We start from the raw sequence: 12,523 nt of genomic DNA on the forward strand, positions 1-12,523 counted from the left end.
AATTGGTTTACAAGAATATGGATTAGTTTAAGCCTTTGGCCAATTTTTGGGTGGGGGGAAGTGCGGGAGAAAAAGAGGGAGGGATGGAGGGATAAAAAGAAAAGAAAAGTTAAACTCATCTTGGCAAAGCTGAATATGGCAGCAAATCTCAAAATGGGGTAGTGGTGGTGCATGCCTGTAATCCCAGCACTCTGGGAGGCAGAGGCAGGCGGATTTCTGATTTCGAGGCCAGTCTGGTCTACAGAGTGAGTTACAGGACAGCCAGGGCTATACAGAGAAGAAACCCTGTCTCAAAAAAACCAAAACTAAAACAAAACAAAACAAAACAAAAAACAAAAAACAAAAAACAAAAACAAAAAAGAAAAGAAAGAAATCTCAAACTGCATTTACTGCCAAGGATCTATAAAGCAGTTATATATTATCTAACTGACCTACTTAAAGTAAACTTAGGGTAAACATCTTCTTGAAATGAAGTCTTAGGATACTTAGGTATCACTTAGTAACAAAGGATATTTTCAAGAGCTTAGTGTTCTGCATTGGCTGGTGATCCCTCTCCACAACCTAAGTGTGCTAGACCACTTTTAAGTATCCCCAAGCAAGGGTTGGGACAGGATTTTGCTTTTATTCTCCTGGAAAAAATAAAAACAAACCCCTGCCCAACTCGCACTTGTGTGTGTGTGTGTGTGTGTGTGTGTGTGTGTAGCAGAGAAAAACAAAACATCCAGCTGATGTTCCTTTTCAACTAGTGTCCCAAAAGGAAAAACTTTCTCCTCCACACTGTCTTAAATACCCTTCAACGCAAAGACCCTCCTTCCTGCTTACTTATGTTCACTGCTTGTGGGCTGATTACTTGCTCACTGCCTCTTGACCTCGCACTGACTTTGGTTCTTGGAGTAAAGGTGTGTGATAGTGCTGAGATACACCACCACAAAGTCTTTTCAGTAAATATCAAAGTCTTTGGGGATTCACAGTATGATCAAATATCCTGCAACACTCAAGTGCTGTGGGCCATTTCAACTTTACTGTTTTGTCTCACCCCTAGATGCCACAGCAATAGTTTACCCAACTCTCTAGTATACTATTTTATAGCAATTACAAAGATTGACTGCCTTCTTTACTAAACAAAAGCATTTTTACTAGTGTCTAATAAACCCAATATTTAAAGACAATTCAAATAAGAAAACTACTTTGAAAAAGAATTAATTCTTAGGACAATTTTCTAATTGTCATTCTAGTAATAAAGGACAGATAGGCAAGTAGACAGATGTTCAATATAATATAAAGATAACTAATTTAGAAAACTCTCAATGGAGTTAAATTTTACCTAAAAGTAGGCTGGAAAAAAGGCTCAGTGGTTAAGAGTACATGCTGCTCTTCGAGAACCTGTGTTTAGTTCCCAGCACCCTTGTAAGGTGGTAATTCCACCAATTTCAGCTAAAGAGAATCAGACACCTTCTTCTGGCCTCTGCAGGTATGTATACCTGGCAAACACATATATATGAGTACACATAAATACATTTTATACACATACACACAAATAAAACACTGGAGGGAGGATGTGGGGGTGACACACTCCTTTAATCCCAGTGATAGGGAAGCAGAGTCAGATGCATTTCTGTGACTTAAGGCCAGTCTGGTGAACAGAGCTAGCTCCTGGACAGTCAGGTTTACACAAACAAACCCTGTCTTGAAAAAAACAAAAACAAAAACAGTAATAGCTAGAAGTGGTGGCATTCACCTTTAATCCTGACAATTGGGAAGAAGCGGGATCTCTGACTTTGAGGCCAGCATGGTCTACAAAAGAAAGTTCCAGGACAGCCAGGCTACACAGAAACCCTGTCTTGAAAACCAAAATAGATAAAAATATGAAAAAGCTGGAGATGCTTTAGCTGTTGGCAGCACTTGCTGTTTTTACAAAGGAACCCAGACTGGTTCCCAGGACTAACATGGTGGCTTTAGAACATCTGCAACTTCAGTTCTAAGGGATCCAATGCCTTCTGACCTCTGCTAGCACCAGGTATGAATGTAGCACATAAAACATACGTGGAGCCGGGCAGTAGTGGCGCACGTCTTTAATCCCAGCACTTGGGAGGCAGAGGCAGACGGATTTTTGGGCCAGCCTGGTCTACAGAGTGAGCTCCAGGACAGCCAGGGCTACACAGAGAAACCCTGCCTCAGAACAAAACAAAAAACAAAAACAAAAAACAAAAACAAAAAACTCATACATGGAGGCAAAACCACACATTAACACTCACACACATTGGGCTGGGGAGATGGCTAAGATTTAAGAGCACTGTCTGCTCTTCCACAGGACCTGACTTCAATTCCCAGCACCCACAAGGCAGTTTGAAACTGTCTATAACTCCAGTTCCAAGGATCCAACACCCTCACACAAACATACATGCAGGCAAAACATCAACACACATAAAATATAAAATAAACACACATTAAACAAACAAATCAAAAACATTTTAATAAAAATAAATCTTCTTTGAAAATTTTATCTATAACATTTTGAAGTAATAAAGGATTCATAGAATATTTCACTTTGGGCATTGTTAATTCTCCAATTTAAACTATTTATAAAAATATGCACCCAGGGACTGAAGAAACCGTTTAATTAAATTAGAGGATCAATGTTATCTACTCAAACCACTATAAAATAACCACATTATCTTCAGAGTATTGTCTTACCCTTCCTACAGAAAAAAAATAACTTTTTATCTAGCTCATTTTAAAAATGAAATTATGAAAGAACCATTTTAAAGGAAACCAGTCACAATACCTCCCTTTTCGCTCCAATGTTATTTATTACTTGACCCATAGGGTCTATACTGTAATTTAAAAAAGACAATAGTCTCCAAGGGCCCCCTGGAATGATACACACAGTAAGTGAAAAGTATTCTAGTTAGAGGAAGGCTGAGAAGAAAAGGGAGTATAACAATCAAGACGGAGATGGGTAGGGCATATGTTTCAGGTATTTTGGCTTTTGATTGTTGTTGTTTCCCCTGTTTTCATTTTTATACACAGTTTCCTAGCTGTCCTAACATGCCATACGTGCCTGGCAGAGTTTGATCTCTAGACCCATAGTAGAAGAAATGAACACATGTAAGCTTATATGTAAGCGTATGTGTATGTGCCCTTACACACACATTCATAGCCACACCATATACACAATAAACAAAACTTTTAATAAGAAATTAGAAATGAGGACTGGGGTGATTGCAGAGTATGTAAAAGTGCTTTTTTCTGCCAACACAAGGACCTAAGTGCAATAAATTAAAAAAAAAAAAAAGCAGGGCATGGCCATGTATGCTTGTAACCCACACATAGAGAAAAGATAGAAACAAGCACATATTAATGGAGCTCACTAGCCTAGCTAAGACCTTAATCTTCAGGTTTAGTAAGAGACCCTGTCTCAAGGGCTGATACATAAACCAGACAGCGATAAAGAAAATGCCTGATGAGTCTCCTATGCTGCACAGGCCTGTACCTCCATGCACATATTACATATGCAAGTACAGGCATACAAATGAGTGGTAGGGACGGGGGGGGGGGGGGGAGACAAAAGGAAAGGGGAAGGGAAGAAAGAAAAGCGAAGAAAGTAAATTTAAAACGATTGCCAAAATGAAAAATTAAATGGTCAGTCTAAATAATAAAACAGGCATAGATGAAAACCAAGCTACTAATCTGGAAAATAAAGGTGAGGATGAAGTGGAAATATCTGGTTTCTTTAACAACTCAGTTGTGTCGTGTTTTTTTTCTGCAAGCTGTTGTGTGAGAGAACATGCATGTGCTGTTTTGCTGAAAACAGACACTTCAGAGGGTACATGATGTTTAGAAAGGACATAAATAGAAACTCACAATGAGGACACTCTTGCACTGCTACATGCCCGCAATGCTTTCCTGGTCTTAGAAACACACAAAAGAACTTCTCGTGGTATTCCAGCTCATTCTGGCCACTTTCCTGACTTGTGCCATTTGGCAGAGTCTTGCTGTTTCTGCTGGATCATGCTGCCACTACTGATTCATGTTTGGTACTTGCTATTGAAATGGACTGCTGATATCCTAACATCAAAGAATGGACTCGTCCCAAGGAATTACTTCTGAACAGTCCACAACACCCTTTCCTATTATCCTTCTTTTTCCCCTACCCCTGGTTGATAGGTTAGAAGAAAGGTTGAAACATTTAAGAACCCTAGATAAAGTAGATTTTGAAAAATCTAAGCCTTCAGAAGGAAGTCTATATGGGTAAAAAGAGCAACATTTAAATTTTGTCAAGCCTTCACAATCATGTGACCCAACTCGCAGCATTAGGAAAGTTGAGAACCACTGGTATAAGGGGAGTTCCTAAACAATATAGCAGTTAGTTATTTCTGGGTGAATGATTTAAAAACAAACGGCAAAAACAAACAAAATAAATGGCTTTGTCCTCCCCTGTCACAACTGCAGAGCTGGTGGCACCAAGAAACAACAGTGAACGTGTGAAAACTCTGCAGTGGTGGTAGGAGTTTTTAATCAAGAAGTTATTTCACTACTTTAAAAAAACATATACTAATGGGTTACCAACTTCTCACAGTATCTTAAAATTGAAGTGTGAGTTTTTGTGCACTTACTAACATACTAATTTACCAAGCATTGACATATAATATGATTGGCATTTACTTAAGTCAGTATATCTGGGTTTGATTTGTTGGCTTATGACTAAATATTTTTAGTGTGCCAAGTCTATAAAGTGTTCATATGCCTTTACAAATCAGATTTACTCAAGAATGTTAGGAAGTGGAATTCAGAGTTCTACTTGTGAAGGAGCTTAAAGAAACAGAAACATTACTGTTAAGTCAGTGATAACCAAGTTACAATCCGGGAGAACCACAGAGGATCAGTGCCTTCGTCAGCCAGCATCAGAGAAGCTTCCTCCTGCAGCAGATGGGAACAGATAGAGATCTAACCAGACATTACACAGAGAGTGAGAGACACTGGGGCCCGAAATTGGATGTCTCCACCAAGCCCTCCATCAGCCCTAAATGGAATGTCCTCCCCTCTGGGTTCAGGGGACCTGGGGGAAGAAGATGTTAAAGAGCCTAAGAGCCAGAGGGGGGAGGACACCAAGAAAACAGGGTCTTCTAAATCAGCTGAGTAAAGCTCATAGGAACTCACAGAGACAGAGCAGCATGCACACAGGGCTTACTCAGGTCTGCAGCAGGTCCTCTGCGGATACGATATGGATTCTAGTTCAGTGATCCTAAGGGATTCCAGAAGGTATGGACAAGTGTGTCTGATTCTGTAGCCTTCTCTTGGATCTTCTCCTTCTGTTGTTTTGCCTTAGACAACTTGGATGCAATGATTTATCTTATTATATTTTATTGTTATCTCTTAGAATCCTATTCTTTTCAAAGGAGACTGAAAAGGAATGGAGCCACACCAGAAAGGATATGGGGAGGAACAGAGAGGAGCAGGGGAGGGGAAAGCCTGATCAGGATATATTATGCAAGAAAAATTAATTTTCAATAAAAGGAAAAAAAACCTTTCCCCTGGGCATACCCTATTTCTGCAAAACATAAAGTATATGGTATATTTTAAACAGGATCTGTGTACACTGTTAAGCTGCTATGTGGTAAAAACTTCATTCCTATAGCAGGTCCTCCAGATAAAGCTAAAAGTTAAAACACATGCTGTGGCAGGTCGACATCCAATTACTAGAACTAAGCATGTCAGAGATATAATTAGTTACGACACTAGGACAGGCATGCATGTTTCAACACACACAGCTCAACGCTTTGGCACTGTATGAGAGAGGACTTAAACCAAAGACTTAAAGAAAGGTTACAGAGTGTGTATATACTTGTTATTATTATTACCTAAAACTTGCCACACCAAATTATTTCTTTTAAGTTATAAGCATATTTGATTTGTATAAACATCTTTTTAAAGACTTCTCAGGAGAAATGAAAAAAGAGAGAGAGACCTACTCCCCTCTTTCTCTAAGCCTTCCACATTAAAGAAGTTTATGTAAGAAAATTTGTTTGATAGAAAAAGAACAGGACTGGTGGGGTTGTTCAACGGACAGAGGTGCTTGCCACCAAGGTTGACAACCTGAGTTTGATGCCTGAGACCCGCATGGTTGAAGGAAAGCATCCAATCCCATGCACATGCATGTGCACGCGTGCACACACACATTAAATATAAATAAAGGGAAAATATGTACCTTCCAAAGAAGTTGACCAAATGCACTTATAAATTCTGATAAAATCCTAAAATCTAATTACAGGCTTCTCAATCATGAATAAATCCAAATCTTGAAAATAAAACACATGAGGCAACACGACTTGATGTTGACAAAGTCTGTCTGAGAGATGTAAAGATACCTGCCCCTCAAACCAAAAGAACTATGTAAAAAAATTAAATGGAAGATGATTCTATCAAAAAAACTTAGTAGTAAATCACGACCAATTAGATTTTTATCCAATAATAAAATCGTAACATTAAAAAGATGTTAAGAGGCAGAACACGGAAGCACACATCTGTAAGTTCGTGGTGCTGAGGCAGCGGTAAGCCTCCCACAGGTGGCTGGCCAGGCAGGCTAGCTGGAAGGGTGAACTCAGGTTCAGTCAGAGCCCTCTCTCAACAACTGAAGCAATAGATGAGGCTATCAACATGGGCCTGTGGCTTCCACACCTGACTACAAACATTCTCAGATCACCTGCCACTCATAAATGAAGCCTCTTTCCTGAGAATTTTAGCAAATGTGTTTGTTTGTTGATAACATTAATACTAATACATAAATTCTAATCAAAAAAGTTCCAAAATGGCAAGGTGGAAACACACACAACACACACACACACACACACACACACACACACATCACAAAGCAGATTTCAAATGTGACAGCTTTAGACTTACCAAAACCTGCAAATGAAATTCCATAGATGATGTTAGGTGCAGTGAAGAGGACATAGGCTGAATGGATGCTAGACACATAAAGCTTGTAATTAAGTGCATTCTCGAGTATAATCACCCACCCTGGAACAAGATCAAACATTCGGAACTTATTCAATGTAAAGCAGCTAGACCTTATACTCCCACAGGAATACAGCACATGACGATGAATGATGACCTAAATCCCATCTAGTAGGCCAAATGGCCCAGGAAGTCAGTGCACATGGTCCCTCCACAGACACTGTTAATTACGCCCTCAGGTTTCGGTCCAGCAGAGCTTACCATCTTAAAATAAGGCCTGCAGAGAGCCCTCTCTTCCATCACAGAACTATGTAAGAAGCCTGTTATGTAAGTTTTACAAAAGACTGAGATTTGGCCAAAAGAAAATGTACAGTAGGTTACAGCAAACAAGAAAAGAAAAGTACTAATGTTTACTTCCAACATGAGCGAGCACCTCAGAATTTTTACAGATCCAAAAGTTCCAATATTACAGATAAAGCTGGAGCAAAAGAAATGATTCAACTGCTACCCCACCCCAACCCTAAAAATCTACCCATTTTCTGGGAAGAATGTGACTCCCAAGTATGAATTCTGAACATTGTTTTTCTATTGTATAACAATAAAATAATTCTAAGATCTACAGATCCCATGCAAAATTAGTATTTTCTACTATTAAGAAAGGTAGTAGGATGAAGCAGAAGAAATTTTAACGGTGTAATTTAGCCAAAATCGCCCTAATTAATAAAAAATGCTTTTCTTTTTGAGGCAATGTCTCACTCTGGTCCAATCTGTCCCAGAACCCACTCTGGAGTCCAGAATGACTTCAAAATACTGATAATCCTCCTGCCTCAGCTCCAGAATGCTCAGATTACAAAAACAAACCACCACATCCAACACTAATTCTTTTCTTAATTGATACCCAAGAAGTCATAAAAATAAATGGGTTTATCAAAACATAATATACAGGAGCTACAAAAGAACCAGTTATACATGATATGTATGTATATGTATGCATAATAATAAGTTAACTTTAAAAATCAAGGGACTAGAGAAATGACCCAGGGTAAAGTGCTTGGTATGCAAACATGAGCACCTGAATTTAGGACCTCCATACCCACATAAAACATGGCAATACACATCTATAATCCAAATACTGAGAGGTGGAGGCCGAGATAGGCTGGTTTTTGCTGGTTAGCCTTTGTGAGTTCCAAGTTCAGCAAAAGACCCCATCTCCCAAAGAAAAGCAGCAGAGGAAGACTGGATGCTACCTTCTGGTCTCCATATACACAGAACAGGCATGGGTACCTACATGCATGCGCATGTACTCAAACACACACATACAGTCCACATATAGTCCACACAACAGAAACTGTTTAAAAACTGCCTTTTATTTTGACATGAGTATCAGTATGAATGTCAGCCCCAGAAATACTTGAACAAATTTCTGCTTCCCCAGATTTTACCTTTCTAATGTCACGAGTATTTGTTTATGCACAACACACAGATTTGCTCAACCAAGAGAAAATATACAATGTAGGTTTATACGTCAGCTTTTACTTTTGAGCCTAAAAGCTCTCTATAAAACTGTTTAATGTCACAGGGTACCCCTGCCATCTCACATTCTGCTTAAAACTTTTCGTACCTATGTGTGGTCACATATGCCCACAATGGCAACTCTTGGGAGAGCAAAGCAGGACTGAGCTGGAAACCAGCCTCACATTCTCAGCAAGACTCTGTCCCTGTAGTCTCTTCACAAGCTTTCACAGGCAATGGAGAATAGTATTTTTACTCTGAAGTCATAAAATCTATCTTAAAGGAGAACTATCAGTGGTTTGGCAAATGGAGTTGGTTATTTAAGTCTATAAAACAACAAGTTGGTCAACAGAAAGATGCTACAACAGGCATGTATGTTAATCTTTATCTGCATAAAACTTCACATCAATTCTTACACAGCTCTGTTTTCTTTTTTTCAAATGTATTTGAAGTTCTAAACATTGTAGGGGAAGACACCAACATCAATGGGGTTACTGCAGGATACTTCCAACATTACACTTGCTCAAATGTCTAACTCACCATTTATAACTATTTTTGGAGTCAACTTATTAATTGAATTCAAAAACTTAATTTTGACTTTTCTGATCAAAAATGGAATTATATTATTTTATCACCAACCAGATGCATCATGTTATCCAATAATGATTCAGAAAGCCAAAACTTAGGTCACAGAAATCTTGATAGCATTACAAGAATTAGACATGGGTGTCTAAAATCAATTTCAAATGAATAGCTCTAAGGCAGGCATTTATAGCTATGGCACCATTACTACATGATCTTCCATGATAACTAATTTATCAAGAATAGTGTATATTTCTGCTTATTTGTGCTTTTTGATTTTCCCTACATATTTAGTAATACATTAATTACCTTAATAGATCATTCAGGTGTGTAGATCTCACCAAATACCTAATTAAAGTTCTTCAAAGGTTATGTTTTTTTGCTTTTTGAGACAGGATTTCATGTGCAATCTGGTCTTGATCTCATGTGCACAGACTGGTCTTGAACTCATGATGTCCTTGTACTCCTGATCCTCCTTCCTCTACTTCCTGAATACTAGAAATATATTTTTTTTTGTTGTTGGGGGGAGGGCATCAAACCCAGGATTTTGCACATGTTAGGTAAGCTCTCTACCACTGAGCTACTCAAGCCTATATTATACAATCTTATCTCACTTAAGAGGTTAAAGTCAGTGCATAAACATACTTCCAGACATTACATATATCATCTATTCCTGTATCTTCAAAATTATAATTGTAATTGCAGAGCATTACAACATTAAACTGTATGTGTATTATATCCTAATAAAATTGTTTCTAGAAATTTCAATCATAGGAACGATAAAATTAACTAAGTTTATTTAAAAGTCTAAGCTATTCAAAATTATGGGGAAAATAATAAAAAAGATCTCAAAAGGTGGAAAGATCTCCCATGCTCATAGATTGGAAGGATTAATATAGTAAAAATGGCCATCTTGCCAAAAGCAATCTACAGATTCAATGCAATCCCCATCAAAATTCCAACTCAGTTTTTCATAGAGTTAGAAAGAGCAATTCTCAAATTCATTTGGAATAACAAAAAACTCAGGATGAAAAAAACTACTCTCAACAATAAGAGAACTTCTGGGGAAATCATGGTCCATGACCTCAAGCTGTATTATAGAGCAATAGTGATAAAAAAAAAAAAAAAAAAAAAAAAAAAAAAAAACCTGCATGGTATAGGTAAAGAGACAAGCAAGAAGATGAATGGAATAGAATTGAAGACCCAAAAATGAACCCACACACCTATGGTCACTTATATTTGACAAAAGAGCTAAAACCATCCAGTGGGGTGGGGAAAAAGACAGCATTTTTAACAAATGGCGCTGGTTCAACTGGAGGTTGAACAGCATGTAGAAGAATAAAAATTGATCCATTCTTATCTCCTAAAGCTCAAGTCCAAGTGGATCAAGGATCTACACATAAAACCAGACACACTGAAGCGTGTAGAGAAGAAAGTGGGGATGAATCTTGAACACATGGGCACAGGGGAAAAGTTCCTGAACAGAATACCAATGGATTATGCTCTAGGATCAACAATTGACAAATGGAACCTTTTACAAACGAACAAAAAAAAGAATTACAAAGCTTCCGTAGGGTAAAGGACACTGTCAATAGGACAAAGCGGAAACCAATAGATTGTGAAAAGATCTTTACCAATCCTACATCTAATAGAGGGCTAATATCCAATGTATGCAAAGAACTCAAGAAATTAGACTCCAAACAATCAAATAAACCTTTTAAAAATGGGGTACAAAGCTAAACAGAGCTCTCAACTGAGGAATATCAAACAGCCAAGAAGCACCTAAAAAAATGTTCAACATCCTTAATCATCAGGGAAATGCAAATCAAAACAACCCTGAGATTTCACCTCACAGCAGTCAGAAGGGCTACAATCAAAAACTCAGGTGTCAGCAGGTGCTGGTGAGGATGTGGAGAAAGAGGAACATTCCTCTTTTGTTAGTGGGATTTCAAGCTGGTACAACCACTCTGGAAATCAGTTTGTCAGTTCCTTAGAAAACTAGACATAGTATTATCTGAGGACCACTCCAGCATATACCCAGAAGATGCTCCAACATGTAATAATGACACATACTCCACTATGTTCATAGCAGCCTTATTTATGATAGCCAGAAACTGGAAAGAACCCAGATGTCCTTCAACAGAGGAATGGATACAGAGAATGTGGTACATTTATACAATAGCGTACTACTCAGCTATTAAAAACAATGAATTCATGAAATTCTTAGGCAAATGGATGGAACTAGAAAATATCATTGTGAAGTAACCCAATCACAAAAGAACACACATGGTATGCACTCACTGATAAGTGGATATTAGCCCAATAGTTTAGAATACCTAAGATATAATTGACAGACTTCCTGAAGCTGAAGAAGAAAGACTCAAGAGAGGGTGCTTCGTGATAGAATTCTTAAATGTTGCACTCAACAAACAAAAGACTTGTGCATTGTACATGATGTATCTTAGGGCAAGATGGTGGCATCAAAAGCTGTGAGTGTCGGGGGGGCAGGTCTACCTGATGAGACTTGCCCAATAAAATTCAGACGACAGAAGAGGATGATGGGGAGGAGGGGTTGTTCCTGAGAATAGGTGCTGGAAAAGATCATGTAGCTGGGGTTGGGTCTGGATAGGGATCAATCAATCAACTGATTCCAAGGCCTATAGCACCTAAGCACGGGGCTCTCTGAGCAGGCTAGATCTCAGCTCGTCAACACATCTTTCTACTAATATTTCCCTCATTGCTCCACATCACCTCTGTAATTTCTTCATTCTCCCCTCCACCCACCGCCACTTAATCTTCTATATAGAACACAAATATCCAAATGTAAAATTTTAAATGTGAGAATTTTAAATTTTTAAACAAATAAAAATGTCTCACTTTAGAGCGAGTACTCTTAAAACTTGCACACTACTGAAAACTGAGACTAAAACTGTGCATAGGAAAGCAGTGAGCACAGGTGGCTCCACCGGCTTCTGTCTCACGGGTGCTATCAAGTGGATGTTGAGGGTCTTCTTATCTTTATACCTTCTCTTCTCGTAACAAGTCTGTCTCCATAAAGTGTTCATGAAGGGACAAAGAGCTGAAAGTTCAAAATAAGTATCGCGAAAAAGTCAGTGCTGGTGTCAAATGACAGAGATGGCTTTCACTTTTTCATCTCTTGTTCATCAAAAAACAATGCATTGGAAGTCTGATATCACATAGTAGGCAATACTATTATGAATCTTTACTAAGTATCTAATATTGGCCCAAACGTAAGAGAAAAGAGAAGCAGAAAAGAAAAGAGGAACACACCAATACCAAAAGCAGGAGATGGCTTTCAACAGTACTTTGTAACTAGACCCAAGCCCTTTCTTTAAATGTTGTGGCTCCTTCGTCCTACAGGTCACAGTCTTTGCCTCTGGCCTGTCTCCATGGTCACCTACACCACACTAACACAGTGCTGCACACAGGGAAGCAGCATAGAATATGC

At 38.5% G+C, this 12,523-nt stretch overlaps 1 protein-coding gene across 11 annotated transcripts in view; it reads right to left on the reverse strand.

Moving 5' to 3' along the window:
• LOC127663791 (uncharacterized) overlaps positions 1 to 12,523 on the reverse strand; it is a 741,437-nt gene that overhangs the window by 523,349 nt on the left and 205,565 nt on the right. For 7 of the 11 annotated variants that reach the window (XR_007973018.1, XM_052155517.1, XM_052155516.1 and 4 more), the window contains exon 3: positions 6,904 to 7,023. The exons of the other annotated variants lie outside the window; for them this stretch is intronic. Coding sequence is in view for 6 of the 7 variants with exons in the window: in XM_052155517.1 (XP_052011477.1) it covers positions 6,904 to 7,023 (120 nt within the window). In the remaining variant the exon portion in view is untranslated. The remainder of the gene's footprint in view (positions 1 to 6,903; positions 7,024 to 12,523) is intronic. 11 annotated transcript variants of the gene reach the window in all.

The sequence above is a fragment of the Apodemus sylvaticus genome, chromosome 13 (genome assembly GCF_947179515.1).
Source record: "Apodemus sylvaticus chromosome 13, mApoSyl1.1, whole genome shotgun sequence".
Lineage (NCBI taxonomy): Eukaryota > Metazoa > Chordata > Mammalia > Rodentia > Muridae > Apodemus > Apodemus sylvaticus.